This window comes from Pristis pectinata, chromosome 3, assembly GCF_009764475.1.
Source record: "Pristis pectinata isolate sPriPec2 chromosome 3, sPriPec2.1.pri, whole genome shotgun sequence".
NCBI classification, from domain to species: domain Eukaryota; kingdom Metazoa; phylum Chordata; class Chondrichthyes; order Rhinopristiformes; family Pristidae; genus Pristis; species Pristis pectinata.
Genome location: NC_067407.1, coordinates 90,453,858 through 90,477,732, shown reverse-complemented (window position 1 = coordinate 90,477,732; position 23,875 = coordinate 90,453,858). Strand labels below are relative to the sequence as shown.

Here is a 23,875-nt window from a genome sequence, read left to right as displayed (position 1 = left end):
GCCTTCAAGTATTTTTCCAATGCTGTCTTAAGGATAAAATAAACATGGATTCGTAGGGCTCTATTTGGTTGGGTAAGTCATGTATGACTAAGGATCAGATATAGTCCAAATGATCCAAACATAATATTTGTCTTGGAGTCATTTTTTTGGTGGGCGCAGAACTTGTGGTCAGCAGTGAGCCATTCCTGTTTATACTGACTTCTGGGGAAAATAAATTGCAATACACATTGCATTTATTAAACAGCAAACAATCTGCTGGAAGAACTCAGAGGGTCAAACATCATCTGTGGGAGGAAAGGAATTTTTGACATTTTGGTCGAAACTGTGCATCTCTGTTACATTTTGTAAAGTTGTTCAAGCAAGTGAAACAGAAAGAAGGGGACAGTGGAACTAATTGGAACCAACCAAATGAGTCTTATGGTGTCCTCCTGTGCTATGATATTCTACGGAATTGCAAGTCCTGTATCAGGCACCTGGTCGATCTGTTGATAGTACATCAACTTGCATTTCAGTATTAGGAATCAAGGAGCCACAAAGATGTACCACATGAAGGAAATTCCAAAAAATGGAATTAGGAGTAGCCCATTTAGACCGGCACATTATCTCAGCAATTCAGTAAGGTCATGGTTGATCTTTCACCTCTGCGTCATTACCCTATACTAACATCCTTTGATTCTCCTCGGTATCCAAAGATCTATTGATCTCTGTCTTGAATTCAGCAACTGAGCCTTCACAGTTCTCTTTTCTTGAATGCCTAAGTCCTTGCTTTGATATTGTGACCCCTGCATCTAGATAATGCCAGCCATTCAATGAGGTCACCTTTCATTCTTCTGGAGAGTATAGATCCAGTCAGCAGAGTCTTTTGCAGAACAATTGCCTCATCCCAGGAATCAAGTTGGTGAACCCCTCGAGCCAATGCACCAGATCTGTATATAATATTTCAATTTGCACCATCAGTTAGCCTATCTTGTTATGAATGCTATGTCCATTCCAATAAACAGCCTTTAGTTGTCTTTTTGCCATTTTTCCCTCCCTTGACTAGTTTGGAGGTTCACTGTAATGCTTGTATGCTCTTTCACTTCCTGACATATTTTGATTATCAATATGCATTTCACTACCCTGAACAAATGACTTAATCATTCCCTTTAACTTTCTTAAAATTCACTTCCTTGAACCCCCCTTTCTTTCTCCCGAACCCTGAGACCTACTATTTAATTCAAAGCTTTATTTACAGCCCAATCCACCAGGATACTGGTCCCAGCTTGATTCTGGTGGTCAGTCCCGGTGAAATGGGACTTCCCCCTCTTTCCCCAGTTCTGGTGCCAGTGCCCATAAACTGAAACCCTTTACTCCTGCACCAGCCTTTAAACCATGTGTTCATCAGCCTGATGAAATTGACCTTTGATTTGCCTGTAGCTCGCATAGTAATCCATCACCTTCTAATTTTTTATTTTGTTCTGAGCAGCTCATCTTTCTTCCGTAGAACCTCCTCCTTAGCGCTAGTTATGTTGTTGATTCCCATATGAACCATGACAACTATAATTTTATCTTTCCAGCCCCTGATTTAAACAGGCAAAACTGCCTTTGTTCCATACATGTGCAGCTGCAGAGAATAATATCCATCTCCTAACTACTATCCCCTATAAGATGCTACTGTCACAAAATGCTGGAGGAACTCAGCAGGTCAGACAGCAGCTATGGAGGGAAATAAATAGTCAGCCTCCACTGCCTTTGGCTCCAACCTTGGCCCCATCCGCCTCCAGGCCGAGTCCTTTCACACTGCGAGAAACAAAGGACTGCAGGGTGCTGGAATCTAGATGAAAAACACGATGATGCTGGAGGAACTCAGCAGGCCTGAAGAAGGGTTCTGACCCAAAACGTTGACTGCCTGCTTTTCTCCACGGATGCTGCCTGGGCTGCTGAGTTCCTCCAGCATCATCATGTTTTACACCTTTCACATTGCCACTGGGCACCACTACACCCCACTCATCCCTGGTCTCTCAAGCCTCCCCCTTCCCTGTCATCCCCTTTTCATCCTCACCCCACTTTCCCTGACCTCTCTAACTCTCTTCTCTGACCCCAGCTCCAATCCCTCCTGTGTCTTCACTATCCCCTCTCTGAGGCAGAACATTCTGTCCTTAGCAAGGGCCTTCCCTTCGTCCCGCTGTGCCCGCACCTCAACTGGTCCTGTGCCCACCATGACGTTGAGTTCCTCTGTCGCCTCCATCTCCGGGCCTACTTCTACTTCTTTGACAAGGATTCCCCCCCCCCCTTCCTGCCTTAAGCCCTCTTCCTCCTCTTGGACACCTTGTCTTCAATATCTGCTTTTATCCACATAGGCTCCAAGAATTTCTTACCTGTTGGACAAGTGTAAGATCCAAGGCTGCTCCCAACGCTGTATCTGCCTCACTCACATTAGTTCATCTTCCTGTCCCTCTTGGCTAACCCTGTATTCTTTAGGGCTCCAACTGCCTCTTGGTACAAAGTGTCCAGGTAACATTATCCTTCTGTCTTGCAGCATAAAAACATAAGTAGTAGGACCAGGCATAGGTCCCCAACCCTTTGAGCTTGATTTGTCGTTCATCAAGATCATGGCCGATCATCTATATCAATGCCATTTTCCAGCACTGTCCCTGTATCCCCTAATGTACACCGTTTATCAAATCGAGCTCATTTCTCACCACTGCACTGATCTTTATTATGCCACACCAATCCCTTTTTTTTTTGCCTGTCCTTTCTTAATATTGAACAACCCTCTGGACTACCATGGTGTCCGAATCTCAGATTTTGGCTCACCTATTTTAAGGCGAGGCTCCCCAAGCTGAAGCCATTTACTGCAGATATGGTTGCCGTAGGTCTCAGTGGTTTCTATAAGTTCCCATCACTATGGAGGCAATACATCAATTATTCAGCCATGACTGACTTTATTAAGAGAGATTAGGCTGCACAATTGTTCTTATCTCATCAAAGTCCTTTAATCACCAGAGTCTACACTTGATGGAGATTGCACTCAGCAGCTACTACATGTTGTACCTGCTGATGTGGTTGTTTTTTTTTAATGACACCCAACTGATTCATAGGAAATTGAAGAGTTCATCCTTCATCCCTGACAGACTATTTTAAAAACAAATTTGTATGTGTTAATAATCAATCTTCCCAATTTTCTTTTAAATGTAAGAAATCAAATACCAAAAATACAAGGGGAAACAGCAATACTGCATTTAAAATGCTGATTTTCTTTTTATTCAAATAGAATTGTTAGTACTTCAGTTACTCTTGCAGCCACAGAACTGCATTCATTTCAAATGGGCACTGATGATTCTAAAAATAAACTAGCAATGAGCTCCTATTTGCTCTGAGTGTTTAGCAAGAAATCAGAAATCTTACTGAGACTAACTAGTGACTTGCATCCATAGTCACTTTATCACCATATGTGTTTTATAATTGATCATGTGTGATGTGTTGGGATATTTTACTTGCTTAAAGTTGGTATATACATGTAAGCAAGCCATTGCTTGCAGAACAGTAATACAAATCCACATGTTCTACTCCATATACTAAGTGAGATGGAGGCTATATATAATACCTTTGTTGTCTCCCTTCTCCCTTTCTCTCATACATCCTCCATCTTAATAACCCTCTCTAATCCAATTACTGCCTTCCTGATTTCTAATAATATACAATTGGCAGGCATGCCTTCAGCTACTAGGGTCCAGAGCTGTGGAATTATCTCTGGGACTGCAATTAATTATTCCAGGATCAACAAATCTTGCAGTGTATCAGATCAGGAAATTCTTTATCATACCCCAATCCTCCTGACTTATTGTTGCATTAACAGTAACTATTGAATGAATCCCCAAATAACACTAAAATTATCATTAACAACCATCCCAAATATGGCAGTATTAGTGTGACCACTCCGTAAGTCCACTAGAAAATATTTATCTTAAGCAATTCAGAAAGCCATACCAAAAATAAAATATGATTGAATATGATTACTGTCAAAAAATCTTATAGGTATTGCATAGAACAACTTCATCTATGACAACAAAATACTGCAAAGGCTACAGTTCTGAAAAATATTTTTTAAAATAATTAATTGATTTTTCACTTTTAACTTGTTGATGCATCAAGCAAATTATTAAAGTATGAATTAATTATTTACCCAAATACTACTGAGGTCAAATCATTATAAAAATTATCCCCCTTTTACTCTTGTTTCCGGAATGATTAAAGTTAAATTGGCTGGACTTTGCTCTTTCATCCAAACCTTTGTTATAAAGCTTTTGAAATAAAGTGCAACTAATTTGAATTTTAGTCTGTTTAGTCTTTCACCCAAAGTCCATTTGAAATTTTCCCCCTTAAAAAAAAATGTTTAATGAGTAAAATTGTTGCTTTTGTATCCAAAAAAACTAGCTATACCCATGTACGTGCATGTACTCTTTAGGTGCTCCCATTGGTGAATTAGTGGCTCAGCCTGGGAATTTAAATGTATTTGCATGTGTTTTGGTGAATTATAAGTCTAAGACTGTGCAGCAGATTTTAACATGCATTTCTTTTCCAAAATAATCTTTTATCCCCAAACTGCACAAGAACCAGAATTTGTTGGGTAATGTGCCTCTATGAATAATCAAGAGTAGTTCTTGTTGCTGAAAAAGAGCTGCCCTGCATGAATTGCAGAAATGCTTCACTGACTAGCACAGGAACTTATTGTCCTGTTAATTTGATAATGCAATTGCGAGGTTGAAAATGGCACATTATATCTTGGAGGTTTTATATGGGATGTCAGAAAATATACAAGTCTGTTACACCAAAGGTCAAATCTCCTGAAGCAAAAGCAGTGTTATTATGCTGAACCACTACAGCAATTAACTACATAATCTGTCAACCTCTCATCAAACACTCTTCTGCCACATTTTACATTCAAAAGTTCTTTTAGTGCTGTTTGGCTGTGGTTCTTGCTACTTTTACTGTTCTGTAGTGGTAACAATCTTTTCACATTTGCATTGATGGTGGAACATTTTTCACAGCTGTTTGTAGTGCTGAATGGTATCCACATTTAGTTATTTAAATAGTAATACAAGATTACTAAATCATGCTTCCTGATTTTTAAAAACAAATAATTTACCCACGTTGTATGGTTTTGTCCTGATTTCTTGATGAAGTGTATTGTCTGGGTCAATAATCCTCTCTGATATTGTGCCAAATAGCCACTATTATTTTGTTAACCTTAAAAGTAAGGTTTGTCCTGTCAGTTTACATAACTGATCCTGATCACTTTTCTTCTTCATGCGCTCAGAGTGGATATCAAATTGTAGTAGTTTTTTAGATAGTTACCCATAGACACTAAGTCCATGAGTAGCTCTTCTACTGTCCAACTAATAAAGCAATACCTTACTTCAAATAACCTAGCTTTAATAGTGGAGGAGCTTTGTCTATTACACACACAGGGAATGCTTAATAATACTGGTATATTGTGCTCACATCAAAGACTTCTTTGCATTCCCCATTGATGTTGTTTTGCACGTTTTCAAATATCTAAGTTGGTAATTAGAAGCAGGTGCACATCCCAAAGCAATTTTGATATTGCTTCCATAAATTGCCTGCGATCACCAAGGTGCTCTGGATAATTACTATGAATCATGGGGCCATAAATGGAATAGTATGCAATGGTCGTGCGTTAGAATTCAATGTCATTGTTGAAGTTACAATTAATTCATGTTTCATTGAATTGAAACATCAAAGCAGTACCAATGTAGTTTGTTCTGTGCATTATAGCTTTCTATATTCACCACTGTAGTTAATCCAAAGGACACAATCTGCTCTTGATTTAAATTGAGGGTTTCCATTAGCACATCTCTTAGTATGCATTCTCTTGGAATAGGCATGGAGTTTTCCATTGATATTCTTGGGTCAGGCAGGTGTGACCCAGCAGAATTATCATCTGCTTTACATTTCTCCCTCAGAGTCCCACCAAGGATGTAGTTAAAAACAGTAAAGGATTTAGATTCTGGCAAAATACCAGTAGTAACAGTAATAAAGATCAGTTCACCAGAGCTAGGTGAGGTAAACGATAGGTAGACTTCCAGCTGCCTGACAGTTTGAGATTATCTGGGTATCTGCTGTTCATTTTTTAAAAAAAGTGTGAAACTAACTAGGTCAATTTACACAAGTCAGCTCCCAGTTATCAATAACGTTAAAGAAAATCAGTAAGACTGCAGATGCTGGAAATTAGAGATATTTCCCTCATCTCCCACCTTCACTGCAGCTTTACAAGCCTCTATGTCCTTCCCAGTTCTGATGGTCATCAACCTGAAATTTTAGCTCAGTTTCTCTTCCCACAAATGCATTCTGACCTGCTGAGTATTTCCAGCATCTTGTTTTTATTTCATGTTACTTAAGGAGTAATGTTGTTTGGAGATACATAATTATCTCCTGACTGATTTAGTTTGAGTTCTACTGAACCAAATTACAACATTGATGGAAATGTGTATGTGAGAGCTGCATGTAAGAAGATCTGAGAGTTGCTCCCCCTTAATGTTCAGGAAACATTTGATTGACTTAGCAACATTATAATTATTTGTAGTTCAGAGGGAAAATTTTCCAGTGGCCAGAATCATAGCTGACACAAAAAGATTCTTGTCGTTGTTAAATGCCAAGCAACAGAATCCTAGGAACAGAGGAGTGCATCAAGGTTTTTTAAAACTAAGGTCTTCAGTTGCTATATTGATGACCTTCACTGAATAAAAAGTGAAGCTGCTTGTTGACAATACCACAGCATTGAATTCTGCTCACAGCTTCCTTACTTATGAAGTAGCTCTTATTGGCCTCCAGAAATTATGACCAGGATTTAGCTAATAAGTCAGTATCTTAGATATTACTGTTGACAGATGCTTAACTGAATGAACCATGTCAGCACAGGACAGAGAAGTGATCTGATGGTCTGTGATCATCTGGTTTACCAATCCAATTTCCTGCAAATAGAGGCAGAACAACATGTTAAACTCCATAGCATTCAGGATATGGAACTGCTTATTAGTGCTCTTTCACTGGACTTGATATTGTGATGAAGGTACATATGATCTATAGGAAGCTCTGGAATAAACTTCCACTGTATAACCTCCAAACAGTGGGGTCAGTAGCAGTGATGTGGTGAAACACCACTACTTCCAAGTTCTAATTGATAGACTCACCTTTCTAGATACATGCATTGCTCTTCATTGTTACTGCTTCAAATCTTGGAATTCATTGCCTAACCTAATTTTTTGTAGAAGCTGAGTTATTGTTTAGTCAGAAATGGCTCGCAATTGGTTGTCACATTCATGTGGGCATCTGCCCAACTATATCAGCACAAGATCAGTATTTGAAATATTCACTCCATACACCATTGCAATCGTCATTGTCACAAAGACTACAATGACTCAGAGTGGCAAACCACCATCACCTTCTCAGGATAATTAAGGAGGGACAGTAAGTGAAATCATTCCCCATGTTTCAAGCACAAAAATGTGAAAGATTGTCTGAATGACCCTTTCCCCTTATCTCCATATTTTTTCCAAAATAGCATTTGTTGCTTGGTTTATGGCCCATACTTGGAGGGATGGATAAAGTGAAATGTACAGAATTTGTCGATGCTTAATTTTGGTTTGGCCGGTGAATTACAAACATCTTTTCCATCAGTGAGGTGAAGCCATATGCCGTCAACTGTACAAATTGTTTAATCTTAGCAATAGAGTTGGTTTTTGAGTTGAGGAGCTTGCCAGACGTTTTCTCTCATTCTTAAATCATGCAAAGGAACATTGTAAAATGTTTGGGTGAAAACAATACCACTGCTGACTAGCCCCAAGTAACTCAAAATCTAACTTGATTGTGTATTTTATATGGAGACATGGAGACTACAGACGCTGGGACCTGGAGCAAAATACAAACTGCCGGAGGAACTCGGCAGGTCAAGCAGTGGGGGGTGTGGTAAGGAATGGATACTGCTCAACCTGCCGAGTTCCTCCAGCCATTCGTTTTTTGCTTAATTTTAAATGATGTGTCCAAGGGAACATAGTGAGATCGATATTAACAATAGTTATTGTGCATGTGCAGCTAATGTGGTGCTTTCCTTGCATAATTACTCACTATATTCTGAGAACTAATATTTATATTCAGTAGGCAAAGGGAATGAGTACTGTAGTTCCTGTAAGTTGAGAACATATTGTATTACATTACAGGTTTCACTATCCTGCAAACCCAAGTGAATGACTTAATTATCAGTTTGAATAAACCACATTTGCTGCTGGCCATCAAATGTAAATGTCCAGATTATGACTTAAAATTGTTAAATATTTCTGCTAAAGTTGGCAAAATTGCAAATTTTCCATTCTATTCGGGCCACTTCCCTCAATACTTTCTCCTTCACACTTGGTTATACTGTTACTGCTTCCTACACTTGTACAGGACTCAAAAATTTCATTTTATACTGGCTATGTCCCCTCTCCACTCTCAGTCCTGATACAGGGTTTTGATCCAAGATATCGACAGTTCCTTCCCCAGCTGCCACCCCCCCCCCCCCCCCCCCCAAGATGCTGCTTGACCCACTGAGTTCCTCCAGCAGATCGCTTGTTGATCCAGATTCCAGAATCTGCAGTCTCTTGTGTCTCAAAAATTTCACAACCTTTGTTGCCAGTTTACTGCTGGCTCTCATTTTCACATAGTCCATTACTGACACTCCCCTTTTCATGACTTCTCTCTCTCTCTCTCTCTCTCTCTCATATATATATTTCTCTGAGCAACCAAGTACACAGACAACCACAGCTTTCTTGATGGCCTTCTTTCACAGCCGCCTTGATGGCCTTCTTTCACCCTGCTTCCTTTATGGACTCCATTCCATCCTTCCAGTTTCTTCTACCCCATTATTACCTGTTCTGATGACAAGATTTATACCAGTTCTAGTGAAGGGTTTTGAACCTGAAACATTAACTCTGGTTCTCTTTCACAGATATTGCCTTGACTTGCTGAATGTTTTCAGCATTTTTTTTCTCAGATTTCTAGCATTTGCAATCTTTTTTATTTTAATGAATTTCAATTTAATTTTGGCTGTCCAAAAGGATTCATTAGAAGAGAAGGTAAATATTTCATGTGCAAAGTACATAACCCCCCCCCCCCCCCAGGCCCTCAAGTTTTAAGGAAAAATATTTTGGAATGTAATGAGAGGTATCTCCATAATCTTCAGGAGTAAAGTGATGGCATGTTTCTGTAGCTAAAAATGTAATGTAATCCAGATCAAATTATGTCTTGATAATTGGGAAGGAAGTAAATGGAGAGAACACTTTAATTCAGAACTTGTTAATACATGTACTGTGTTCTCTGTCAATCTAACATTAATCCTATGGAGAGTTGAGAGTTTGAGGGAAGAGAGAGAAAGAAGTGAAAAGCAAATAACTGCAGGTGCTGGGGTTATTCTGCAGATCAAGCAGCATCTTTGAAGAGGGAAACAATGTTAACATTCCAAGTGTGATACTTAACTGAGCGTGAAGGATCATTTAAACTGAAATATAAATTCTGCTTTTCTCCACGCAGATGCTGCCTAACCTGCTGAGTACCCCCAGCATTTGTTTTTATATTGGTTAGAAAGAAGTGTCTGTTTGAGCTAAAAGAATAGTTTATAAGATGAAAGTGAGAATAATTCTATTGGGGTGCTTGCTCTTGGTTTATTTTGTGTATTATAGTTTTATTTTGTTCTTTCGGTCTTATAGCTTGTATTTGAGCATCATACACCTTCAGGTCTAATTTTTCATTTGAAAGAATAAACATTTTTTATGCAGAGCTTTACCTTGAGCAACAATCTAATATTAATTGCATTGACACTCTTTGCTTTTTTTTTGGCCAAGCTCTCGAAGGCAAGAAACACAATTATAATTTGCATACATTACTTGTGTGCATATTTTTGAGGGCTTTGTATGAATTACTCAATAGCTTAACTTAACCCAGGTGACTACTGACATATCAGATACAGACATTTATTGAATTCACCTTGAAGGCAATGAAATTGATCTTTATAATATTCCCTTATTAACTATAGTGGAATACTGAAATTTAAAAAAAATGAGTATACTGTGATTTCAACAATGCAAGAGGTATAGGAAGTGCTCTCTTTGTTATGCAGGCTAATTCTAACACTAATTTCAATCCTCATCCAAATTTTTGTCACATTCACAGGGATTCAGTGCTGAAAGGGATCCTTGTCCGTCCTTTGGTCTATTTTTCTATCTTCTGCCTTTGCTAGAAGATGGTTTCTCGCCTCTCTTCACCAATTCCCTTTACCTTCAGGATGAAAATTTTCCATCTTCTATAGATGATGGTCTCTTGCCTTTTCACAAGCTAAATACCTCTAAGCATGAGCATATATAGTTAGAGATGATTGTTCACATTGCACATATTCCATATACCACTAATTTCGATAGTTCTCCCAAAATAAATTAAAGAAACTAAGGCCCATTGATAGACACTTGAAGAGCAAAGGATGAACATTCACCATAGGCAGGTGGGAACGCAGAGTTAAGGTTACAATCAGAATACCCATGAGCTTGTTAAATGGCAGAGCAAGCTTGAAAGGCTGAGTGGTCCTCCATTCATATGTTCAAAATATTCAATTATTTAAGTATATTCTTTATATACTTAAATATATTTTAAGTTTAAAGGACAACTAAAATTAAATTTTATAGGACAACTGTGCTTTAAGGACAGAGCCAGCAATCTTCCGTACCCTGTGCACTTTGCTGATGCCTCTTCACTCAAGATTAGTCTCTGACCAGTAAACTTCAGGTTTGTAAATCAAAGCTCTGACATTTGGAGTCCTCATTTCAGAGCATTCTTTTATTTATAAGTAACCTGGTGAATCAAAGCCTTCAATGTAGAATATGACATGTCGCAATGTCACATTCTATTACAGTTCAAAAATTTTTTTTTAAAGTAAGAAAATTAGACATTTCACCCAGAGCTCTTGTGAGCTGCAGTCTGAAATGTACAATCTACTTCAAATTAATTACATTTGATAGTTAATGATTGACTTCCTTAAAAATAGCCTCAAAACATAAGGTGCCAAAGGTGATCTGCACATATATTTAAAAAATTGGATTATGATATTTTGTGGTTAATATTTTATCTGGAACAAAACGGAAATAATTTGCAAATTCAAGTCCCATGTGCAGTCAGTCTAATATTCCGTGTACACTCGGTGACAATGAATAAATAGTCTGGCAGGAAGCACTTCTCATTTTTCTAAATAACATAATCGGAGATGTTTAGTATTGATGTGATATGTTCATGATATGAGAACTTGTTTAATTTTTTTCAAACAACTAAGCCTTGACTGAAAAATAGCGGGACTTGCTAGCTATTGTTATAGGTGTGGGGCAGGAAAATGACATTTAACTATAATAGTCCAGTCATTGTAGATTCAGGGCAGGCTTTATGATGTTTTCCTGCCTCGAATTTCAACTGTTCACAACATGTTACTACGTCCTTGGATGTGCAAGAGCAGCAAGATCTAATATTTCTGATACTGAATGACATAAGGTACATACAACTGCTGCAGACAATCTGTCACAAGAAAACAGGAGTAGGCCACCAGGTCTCTTGATCTCTCTGAACTCCACTCATTTGCAGCCTCACTCCATTTAGATAATAATCACCTTTTGATTTCTCTTACTGAAGTGTATGATCTTGCCCTTCCCCTCATTAAACTCCATTTGCCAGATTTTCGCCCAATGTCCACGTCACTACATGCTCTACTACCTATTTTCATATCATTGGCAAACTTGAAAACCTTGTTTTTTCTTGTTCCGTCCCCCGCATCATTATTCTAAATAGTAAACAATTGAGGGCCAAGAACCGATCCCTCGAACCTGAAAAGGATGCATTTGTTTTTTCATTGTATGTTACAGCCAGTTTTCAATCCATGTTGACGTACTTCCTTGTATACCTTGGGATCTTAATACATACATGACCCTCTTTGGTGGCATCTTGTCAAATGCTTTTTGAAAATCTAGATACACTATATCTACAGGTTCCCCTGTTCCCCTCTGTCAACTCTCTCTATCACATCCTCGAAGAATTCAAGTAAATTTGTCAAACATGATGTACCTTTCATAAAACTATGTTGACTAGGTTTAATTATATTCAGCTTTCCAAAATGATTACCTATTTCCTTTTTATTGACTCTAGCATCTTGCCAACACTAGATGTACTGTTATACTAACTGGCTTGTAGTTCCTCCCTTTTTGAACAAGGGAGTCATGTTGGCTATTTTACAATCTTCTGGTACCCTCCTGAAATGTAGTGAGTTTTGAAAAATTTCAACCAATGGGTTCACTATCTCTGCAGCCACATCCTTTTAATCTGTGGGTGTAGGCCATCAGGACCTGGTACTTTGTCTGCCTTTAATCCTGTGAGTTTCTCTAAAACTGCATCCCTTGTGATCAGCTTTTTGTTTTACAAGTTCCTCCATGTTATTTGAAACTAGCCCATCTGTTATCTTAGGGACATTTGCATAGTCCTTGCATGTTGGGAAGTTATGGTGGACCAAAGGCCCTGTTCCTGTGCAGTACTGTTGTGTGTTCTATACCTATAGAAACCTTTGCTGTTTGTTTTGATGCTACACACAAGTTTTTTTCCTTTCTTTCATGCTCTTTAGCATTTTGCTGCTGGATCCTAAAATCTTCCCAGTCCTTTGGCCTACCACAAGCCTTTGCTACAATGTTTGCCCTACTCTTAACTTGAACATTATCCTTGACCTACTTTATAAAACACAGATTGGCCCTGCTGCTCATGGAATCCCTCTTTCTAATTGTGGTAAACTCCTGCCGAGTGTTTTGGACCTGCTCTTTAAATATCTGTCACTGTTCATCCAGTGGCCTGTCTCTTTTTACTTATTTTCCCAGTTGACCTTAGACAACTCTACCATTATAAATGCCCTTAGTTAAGTTAAGTTAACCTGTCAATTGAATGTATCAATTTTCAAGAACCAAAGGTCAAACAATCGTTTTATTTCAGTGACTAGATTAGTGACTCAGCTGACTACTCCCATAGTTTTTGTAAGTCTTCAGCCATTACTGACAGAACAAATAAACACATTTTTCCTGCCCTTTGGCAGAGTATGATCTATTAAAAGAAATGAATTGTATCTCTCCCCTTCTAGTTATGTTTGCTTAACTATCTCTTGATCTGTTTTTCAAGGTTTCTCAGTTGGTAAAGTATTTCTTCAGATTAGATATTATATTTTTGTTCTCCATGATTCCATGTTTAGAAGTACAAGTGCAGTTCCTAATCCCCAAACAGTAAACCCTACATGGTAAAATAGAAATTTATAGCAGAAAAGAGGAAAACCAGGGCCATTATATCCAGCCAAACATCACTTCAAAATCAGGTTTAATATCACTGACTTATATGATGTGAAATTTGTTGTTTTGCATTAGCAGTATAGTGCAAAGACATAAAATTATGAAAGATTACAAAATAAATAAATAGTGCATAAGAAGGAATAACGAAGTAGTATTCATGGACCATTCAGAAATCTGATGGTGGAAAGGAAGAAACTGTTCCTAAATCATTAAGTGTGGACCTTCAGGCTCTTGTACCTCCTCCCTGACAGTAGAACAAGAAGAGGGCATGCCCTCGATGGTAGGGAGGATTGTGCCCCTGATGGAGCTGGCTGACCCAATAACTCTCTGCAGCCTCTTGCGAGCCTGTGCATTGGAGCCTCCATACCAGGCTGTGATGCAACCAGTCAAAATGCTCTCCCTTGTACATGGACAAAAATTTGCAAGAGTCTTTGGTGACTTACCAAATCTCCTCAAACTCCTAACAAAGCAGAGCTGCTGGCTTGCCTCCTTTGTGATTGCATCAATGTGTTAGGCCCAGGTTAGATCCTCCTCGATGTTGCTACCCAGGAACTTGAAGCTACTCACCCTTTGCACCGTTGACCCCTCAATGAGGACTGGTGTGTGTTTGTCCGATTTTCCCCTTCCTGAAGGCCACAATCAATTCCTTGGTCTTGCTGACACTGAGTGCGAGGTTGTTGTTGCGACACCACTCAACCAGCTGATCTATCTCACTCCTGTATGCCTCCTTGCTGCCATCTGAGATCCTACCAACAGCACTAGTGTCATAGATGGTGTTTGAGCTGTGCTCAGCCACACAGTCATGAGTGTAGAGAGAGTAGAGCCTTGGGCTAAGTACACATCTTTGAGGTGCACCTGTGTTGATTGTCAGCAAGGAGGAGATGTTATTACCGATCTGCACTGACTGTAGTCTCCTGATAAGTTAGTCGAGGATCCAGTTGCAGAGGGAGGACAGAGGCTCAGGTTTTGAAGCTTGTTGATTAATACTGAGGGAGATGATGGTGTTGAATGCCGAGCTGTAATCAATAAGCAGCAGGCTGACGTATGTTTTGCTGTAGTCTAGCTGCTCCAAAGCGAAGTGAAGAGCCAGTGAGATTGTGTCCACTGCAGACCTGTTGCGGCAGTAGGCAAATTCTTGCGGGTCCAGGTCCTTGTTCAGGCAGGAGTTAATTCCAGCCATGACCAACCTCTCACAGCACTTCATCAAGGTAGCTTTGAGTCCTATTGGGTGATAGTTGTTGAGGCAGCTCACCCCTGCTTTTCTTGGGCACCGCTATGATTGCGTCCCTTTTGAAGCAGGTGGGAACCTCTGACTGCAGCAGTGAGAGGTCGAAGATGTCCTTGAAAACACCAGCCAGTTGGGTAGCACAGGTTTTCAGTACCCGGCCAGGTATGCTGTTGGAGCCTGATGCCTTGCAAGAGTTTACCTTCTTGAAGGATGTTCTGAAATCAGCCTCCGAGACAGAGATCACAGGGTCACCGGATGCTGTGGGGATTTGCACAGGTGTAGTGCTGCTATTCTCCCTTTTAAAGCGTGCATAAAAACTGTTGAGCTCTTTGCGGAGTGAAGCATCACTGCCATTTATGCTATTAGGTTTTGCCTTACAGGAAGTAATGGCATGCAAACCCTGCCACAGCTGTCATGCATCCGATTCTGTCTCTAACTTCACACAGAATTGCCTTTTCCTCTTCACGATGGCTTTCCGTAGGTCATACTTGGACTACTAGTATTCTGGATCACTGGTCTTAAATGCTACAGATCTAGCCTGCAGGATACTGTGAATCTCCTGGTTCATCCAGGGCTTTTGGCTTCAAGGCACGCACTCATCCACACAGGTCTTGATGAAGTTGGTGATGGCTGTGGCATATTCATTCAGATCCTAAGATGAATCTCTGAATATGATCCAGTCCACCAATTCAAAGCAGTTCTGTAAATGCTCCTCGCCACTGGGTCTCAAGTCTCTGCTGGGAGTAGGAGTGCAGCCAGGTACTTGGACTTGTTGGTGATAGTTGGTCAGAGACTTCAAGCTAGCCTGGTTGAAGTCCCCCGCAATGATCAGGAAGGCATCAGGGTGCGCTTGTGACTGTTGATCACGGTGCTTAGCTTCTCCAATGCCAGCTTCACGTTTGCCAGGGGTGGAATGTACACCGCTACCCGGATGACAGCGGAGAACTCCCTCAGCAGATAGGATGGATGACACTTGACCGCCAGACATTCCAGGTCGGGGGAGAAGCAGGACTGAGTCAGAACTGCCATGTCCGTGCACCACAATGAGTTAATCATGAAGAAAACGCTGCTTGAAAGGCCCTGCTTTGTAACCTCCACAGCTATAGACCAAGTGTTGATTCAGCTGCTCCTCAAATGCAATGAGAATTTGGCCTTACTCCTCCTGAATTTGTGAATCCTAAAGGGAGAGATCAGAAGTGGGCTTGAATCTTAATTCAAAGGGTCTGCTTGCACTGTACTGTTCGTTCAGGGCAAGAGTCATACAGATCATTGATGATACAGTCAGCATGGAGGTTGGTTTTGCGGCAGTTTGTTATTAATATCAGATAGGGATGAGGTAATTTGAATTGCAGATCAAAGTTTTAAGGTTTGGTGCAAAAGAACGTGGGATTATTCTTGTGGTTTTATTTCAATGTCTTTGAATGTACTGGAGGCTGTGAGCGCCACAGATATTTTGTGCTGATTTTCTCAAATCAGGTTACTACTGTTTAATTAGAACAGTAAAAAAATTCAAAGCTAGAAGCAGTGTTCTTGTTTTTCAGCCATTTTCTAAGAGGTAAATCACAAGGTGCAGTACCTTTTAAGAAAAATAGAGTTGGGATAACAGAATGGAATCAAATTTTAATTTTTAAAGAGTAGGATTTGAATGACTATATATATTTGCTTCAATAATGCTCAAAGATTTTGGTATCCCTTTATCCCCACCTTATTTGGAAATACACAGCTGGGTGTTTGTCTTCGTATATGAATAATAAAGTCAGGTGCTTTAATCCAATGCAGTTTATCAATCTTTTTACAAAAATACTCCTGAATGAGTTTGTCCTGTGATAATAGGCAGTTGTCCACCATTCTTATATTGATAAAGTGATACTAATGGTATCATTACTCCCTGCTTCCAGATCGGCGGTCTAGAATTTCCACCAAAAAAGTTATTTGGTAACCGGGATGAAAGAGTAATTGCTGAGAGACAATCCCATTTAGAGGTAAGTCCTGATGCAAAGTTTTAGCCTGAAGCACGACGGTTCTCTTCCCTCCACAGATGCTGCTTGACCCACTGAGTTCCTCCAGTAGATCATTTGTTGCTAGAGGTAAGTATTGTTTAGTCTTTATTCAGGTTATCCATCATAACATTAATAGAAGTTTAACTGTGAACATAAATGCTTGTAATGCAATTATTACTGGTATTCAAGTTGATAGGAATACACTTTAATCTGAGGTTGTTAAAGATATCTACCATTCCTAAATACTGCTTGCCAGATCTTTTAAAATTTAATACTTTCAACAATTTCTCCTTTAACCCTTACTTTCCCCAAATCAAAAATGTAGCTATGAGAACTTGTAAAGACCCTCAAGCTATACCTGTCATTTTATGGAATAGTCAGTGTTTCACTCCTGCTCAAGCATTCTCCCTTACTTCTTTATCCAGTACATTGGTGAGTGTGTATTGGTATAGTATTGTCATTTGTACTGAGGTACAGTGAAAAACCTGAATTCCTTTTCTTGAATTCTCTCCCTCTTTCAAGGGATAGGTTAGCAACCAATATCCATTTCAGTCCCAGACTTGCACGACTGTCTGGATGACTGCTCTGTCCAATTTCCCACATCTCTATCACATCCTCTCCTCCCAGCCAGAGCAAAGATAGAGTCCCACTTCCAACAATCATTCCCCATAAGGATCGGTGGTAAGAAAAAAGCGAATGCTATGTTGGCATTCATCTCGAGAGGTATAAAGTATAAAAGTAAGGATGTGTTGATGAGGCTCTATGGGGCATTAGTGAGACCTCATTTGGAATACTGTGTGCAGTTTTGGGCCCCTTTATCTTAGGAAGGATGTACTGATGTTGGAGAGGGTTCAGAAAAGATTTACGAGGATGATTCCCAGAATGAAAGGGCTTACGGATGATGAGCGTTTGTCGGCTCTTGGACTGTACTCACTGGAGTACAGAAGAATGAGAGGGGACCTCATAGAAACATTTCTAATGTTGAAAGGACTGGACAGAGTAGATGTGGCGAAGCTGTTTCCCTTGGTGGGTGAGTCCAGGACTAGAGGGCACAGTCTTAGAATTGCAGGGTACCCGTTTAAAACAGAAATGAGGAGATATTTCTTTAGCCAGAGGGTAGTGTATTTATGGACTTCTTTGCCACATACAGCTGTGGAGGTCCGATCATTGGGGGGCGTTTAAGGAGGAGATTAATAGGTATCTAATTAGTCAAGGCATTCAAGGGATATGGGGAAAAGGCCAGAAATTGGGGCTAGATAGGAATAGTGTAGTTTAGCTAATGGAGCAGACTTGATGGGCCGAATGGCCTACTTCTGCTCCTTTGATCTTGTGATAATTTCCACCATCCTCAAGACGCATGTTCCCCTCCCATTTCAGCATTGCTGAGAGACCTTTCCACCCAATAACTCCTAGTTTCAGTCTTCCATCTCTACCTACTACTCCCTTTACTTTCCCGTATCATACCTGCGCTTAGTGTATTGCATTTAGTGCTCATCATGTGATCTTCTGTACACACAGAAACTAATGCACATTAGGTGACTACCTTGTCTCGAGTTACTCTGAATTGCTTGTCATTCATCACTTGAGTTCTTCATCCTTAGCAGCTCTTTTCACTTAAGAACTTTGTCCTTTGCATTATTTCTGTATACTTTGTGAAATAATTCCAATCATTATTGTCAGTATTTAATTTAGCTATATCCGCTGCTTCTACACTGTAAATTAGACTATTAAAGTTAGTATCCATAATGTTTTAAAAGACAGGTAAATATCACAGTGTGCATTTAACAATTCTTACTCAATTGTCTGGATGCTGCTGATGTACTTGTAAATGCCCTTCAGACATGACCTTCTGATATCTGCCATTCTTCCAATCCCCAATTTCCTCTGTACTACCACCGAGACCTGTTTATTTAATATCTTTAGTTGTAGTGGGGTAGAGTGGATGCAGGCTGGTGGAGCAAGTTCTTGAGCTGCCACTGCACACATGAAGGGATACTGGCCATCAGTCCAAGATTCCAGTCAAAAGGTAAAGATATCATTGAACATTCAAGCCCCCTCCAGTTGCAATTTTAACCATTCAGGATTAATGTAGGTTCATGGAATGATATGGTAATATCAAAGGGCTGTTATTCAGACCATCCCTGTGCCAGCTCTTTGTTAGAGAGATCCTGTTAAACATACACTCCTGCTCTTTCTGCATAGCTCAGTGAATATTTCTCTTTTGGGTATATTCAACTCCCTTACAAAAATTGTTAGTGAATTTATTTCCACAACTTAAAATAAGTCTCCAGCTTCACCACTAGACCTACAGGGAATTTTACACTATCAACACACACCCCATGAGAGTTTACACAAAAAAAAAATTCCCCAACATTTCTGTTGATTATTTTACAAATTCTTCTGCCAGTTCAAAATTTGATTTTACAGATGAAATAATTAATACATTTGCTGTACTTTTCTTGCAGAGATACCTCAGGAACTTTTTCACATTGATTTTGAAGTCTCCAACCTCACCACTGAACCTACACAAGGAGGATTTTACACTGTCAAAGCACACCCTTTGTGAGTTTACACCATTCTTCAGGAAAGGAGTTTTTGACTTCAGTAGTCATGGGACTGGGTAATTAAATAAGACAAAAACGGGTAAAGCTTGAAGTACCAGGACCAAAAGCAGTGCCTTTTCTCTATCCAACTAAAATCTTCTAAATACGCAGGCAGATTATTTTATGAAGAGCATCTCCAGTTTTGTCTTTATTTAGTATTGAAAAGCACTACCATATAGTTTAAAGTAGTAATCCACGTATACAGTCAATAGGCTCCTTTACATTATCTTCCTCCATAGTTCACTGAATAAAACTCCAGCATCTAAATGCAGAGGCTTGCATTGTAAATATTTGCACTAAACAAGTTAAAAATTACTTCATGCCCTAAGTCCACTGTTTACCTCGATAATAATACTTAAAAACAATGATATTCTTTCATCATAATTATTGCTTAAACATTAATTGTGTCACCAAAAAATACAGACAGAGTTCAAGATCTTTTTTGTTCAGAAATAAGATTACATGTTTACGATGGTTCTGTAGTGACATTTCTGGACAAAATAAATGTTTGATTAAAATATTGTGCATTTTTGTACCACTAGTTTAAAAAAAATTGCTCTAAGCATGTGCAACTATGGATGCCAATGGTGCCCTGAGTTTACATAATGTATAGATCTTCCATTTCTGCTCTTTTCTACTTAATTCCCCAGAAAAAAGTGGTAAATTTAATTTGAGGGGAGTTAGAAGCTCACCTCTATTTCAAACAGTGTAGTTACAGCCCTCGCAACTACAGAAATTTAATTAAATGCAACAATCTCTTGATTCAGCAACCAGCTTCCTACATTGTCCAAGCACTTGTTGCATGGAGTTTGCATTAAATTTTGAAAAATGTAGAACATGTTTGAAAATGTTTCCCAGTACAAAAACCTTTTTACTAAATAAGTATAGTTGTAGTGCAATTATAAGATTCTACACACTCGTATTATATCAGCAACATGTGTAATTGCTTCATTTAAAAGTGATGCAGATAACTTAAAATAAAAACAAAATGCTGAAACTAATCAGGTCAGGTAGCTGCAGTGGAGGGAGTAGAACAAATGTTGATTGTTGTTACTTGGTTGTTTTTCCTCCTGTTAAATATCCTGCATAATTTGTCACATTGAGTTCAAGATGGACTCTAGTAAAGATCCTAATAGTTACAAATAATGCAGAAATTAACAATCATACCTGCACAACTAACAATTTCAAGAACCAATCTGATCCTTTTCATTGAAGTGTAAAAGTCATTCAATTTAAAACTTGGTTACAATGAAACTTTAGCCCCATAATATCTAACAGGAGAGATTCATACGAATGGGACATTAATATTACATGGGAAACACAATGTAATTTCTTTCAATCACATTTGAACTCGTTAAGCAAAGTTTAGGAATACACGTTTCTAAGGTCAAGCAGCAAAACAGATCTGAGGTTTCAGGTCAAATAACCTTTCAATAGAACTGAAAAATTGAACTGTGTCAGCAATGAGTTAGATATTTAATTCTGCACTTCCTAACCTGTTCTCCAGTCTACAAGACATGTCTCTCTTTTATTTGACCACTATCACACTGTCAAATTTAACACTCCCCACCGTTTTAAACAACCATGTGCATTGATTTACATAGTGCCTTTTAAAGGGTAAAATGGCCTAAGGCACTGAATCCGAAGCCACTTGCTGAGATTTCTCCCTTCAATGAGTTGCAACGGTCCATTCATTCTACTGCATTAGCTATGATGCCCTGTTAGGAATGAGAAGTTACAGAGAATCTGAGACTCAAGCAAAGTCGGTTTGAATGCAAGGGAATGGTTAAGAACTATGAGGGAGGAGGAAGTTTATGCGCTAGATTTGCTGGCCAACTTCCCCCCCACCAGTAATCCCCCACGCCACATTCTGGAATCCAGCTGTCTGGAGCTGGGGTGATAGCCCCACCCCCAGAACACCCCTAAATACCTTCATGAGCCAGCAAAGCTGTAACTGTTTCTTTCAATAATATCCAAATACTATTAAAATTGAAGAAAGTAATTTTTTTTTTTTAAAAATTACATTTTAGTAACTTGCACCTTTGCCCTGTGATCCACATTCGAAATTAGAGGTCTTGAAGCTTAGGCCAGGCTCAGGCATAAGATTGTGTGCGATTTCCCTAGTACAATACTGTCAAATAATAGCTGGAGCAATTCAGTGCAATATGTTCATATTGTTAATTGGTGTTCTCATCCTGTATAAACACTCCATTCAATTTAGAAAGATGTAATTGCTCAGATCTCCAGCAACTAAGTTTCTTTGAATCCTTGATCAGGTAACATTTTCACATTTGTTAATCCTTATCTAACTAGTTATGCATAAATATTATTATTGATGTTTTTCTTGTTCTGGTTCCTAGTTAGTTGCTGGGGATGTTTAGTTAGTGGAACTGAGGCCACAATCTGTGCATTTTATCAGAGGCAACAAACCAAAGTTTGAAATAAATTGACTAAAATTATTATTTACATAGAAGAATATTGTTTCCCTTGCCACTTAAACCAAAATATGCACAAATATTTATTTAGGCAATGGTTGCTTCCTTGACTTTCGTTAATAGCTTATCCTGTGCAACAATTCAGATACTTGTATCAAATGAAAATCTTCCCATCGTGCATGTTGGAGAAAGACAATTTGTTCTGGTATGGAATAATATTCATGTCTGTTAGAATCACCACAAAATCCGGGTGGAGATGCCCATCTGAAAATTATTATTATAGTAAATGAGAAGATCGGAGCAACTCCATTTTATAACAACTTGCATCTGTAAAGCACCTTTAACATGGTAAAGTGCTCCAGGTATTTCAAAGTTCTTAATGTGATATATCAAATGTTCCAAACCACAATTTCACATGAAAATTTAACTTCTGTCCAGGATGGATTTTGTGCTGAAATCCAATCCATATATAGTGCAATAAAAGGAATACCATGTCCCATGGAGATCTGTTAAATATAAATTATTTCCCAAAACATATTAACTTTCCAAATATCCTGATTGTAAAGAGGATGGTGGAAACAAACCAAAGGTGTTGAAGTGTGTTTTTCTTTTCCCCCCCACTGCATTGAGTACAACAAATGGATATTGTGATTTTTGGTTTTGACGTGCTTTGCGGAACCAGATTAGTGAATAATGGCCATTGCTACGTATACTTTTCATGTGAACGGAGCTACACTGAACAGCTGCTGCTTCATGGCACCTGTAGGTGGGGACAATCATGATGTTCAATAAACCAGTTATGCTCTAATTGTATACTGGTTTTGATAATTGTACTTAGCTTACTGGGTAGACTTAATTAACAAGGAAACACTACTCATATTTCCAAATACAATATGTACAAAGTTTTGTAAGCTTTTTTGTAGTAACTGGGAACTCAAAGATCCCGTGATATTCAATGATGTAATTTGTACACCATGTAAATAAGCATAAATAATGCAAATTTCAGGCTGATTCTGCACCTAATTGTGTAATCATTTATAATTTATAACTGCAATGAAAGCACTTTGTGTATGTTTTTATAGTGTTTAAAAACTGCTATTTGTAAAGTAAACTCACTGACCTCAAATAAAATGTTAAGATGAACAGCTGTGCAGCATTTTACTTCTTATATGCACAGAACTAAAAGCTTCATTTATGATGAAACGTCATTTTAGAGGTTAGGAAATAAGATTCATTGTTCTCATGGGATGAATAGAACATTGCTGCATAGATTTTTGGTGTCAGCACCATATGTACAAATGATTACCTACCCAGGGCACTAAAGTTCAGTTGCTGTCATCACAAGCGCAGTCTGAGAAATGGGAATAACTGTTATTCCTGAAGTTGCCGTATCATCAGCCACCCTCATTGTACTGCTTCCCAGTTTGATAATTGTCAGTATTAGGTACTAAACCAGCCATCTGCTAACTCCAGTGGGATCATTGTAATTAATCTATTGAATATATTTCCTACATTTCATAAACCTACTACATAAACTATTGATCATTCCCAACGTTTCATGGAATGAAGGCAGTGGTATAGAACTTGTGTTACTGATTGTAGGAAGCTGTGAATTGTAAAAGTCAAACTGACATTGGAGAACCAAGTGTCGCTTAATTGGAACCCATCTGGCACCTTAGCAATTTGCTGTTTCCATAGTAACAACGTAGTTACAGCATACACTGCAAGAAGCTGCCAGGACATCTTCAACAACATAGAAGGACCAGGGTAGACACTATACAGTAAAATCACCAAGTTCCCCTTCAAATCCCACACTATCCTGACCCAGAATAATATTTTCTTTCCTCACAGTCATTGGATCAAAAGCCTGGAAGTCGTGACCAAACAAACAGCACAGTGATGGAATACTCTTGGGTAGCTTGACATCATCTAGGACAGAGCAGCCTGGGAGATTGGCACCACCCTAATCATTTACTCCTTCCCTACAGAGTGAACCATTTAAAATATACTGTCATGACTTGCCAAGGCTGCTCTGACAAACCTGTGACCTCCGGGAGCAGGGCTGTAACTGCACAGGGAGACTTACCAGCAAATGCAGCGGTTCAAGGTGAAAGTTCAGTCACATTTTCCCCAAGGGCACTTAGAGATAGATAGTCAACAATCTGGTCTTGCTAGTGATGCTCATCCTGTAAATTAAAACAAAAGGATGGACAAGTGCTAG

At 39.0% G+C, this 23,875-nt stretch overlaps 1 protein-coding gene across 2 annotated transcripts in view; it reads left to right on the top strand.

Annotated features, from left to right (window-relative positions):
* Positions 1 to 22,797, top strand: part of kif16ba (kinesin family member 16Ba) — a 108,841-nt gene extending 86,044 nt beyond the window's left edge. For both annotated transcript variants that reach the window (XM_052012046.1, XM_052012047.1), the window contains 2 exons: positions 16,515 to 16,598; positions 19,082 to 22,797. In XM_052012046.1, the coding sequence (XP_051868006.1) occupies positions 16,515 to 16,598; positions 19,082 to 19,240 (243 nt within the window). In that variant the 3' untranslated portion in view covers positions 19,241 to 22,797. The remainder of the gene's footprint in view (positions 1 to 16,514; positions 16,599 to 19,081) is intronic.
* Positions 22,798 to 23,875: the final 1,078 nt, after the last annotated feature.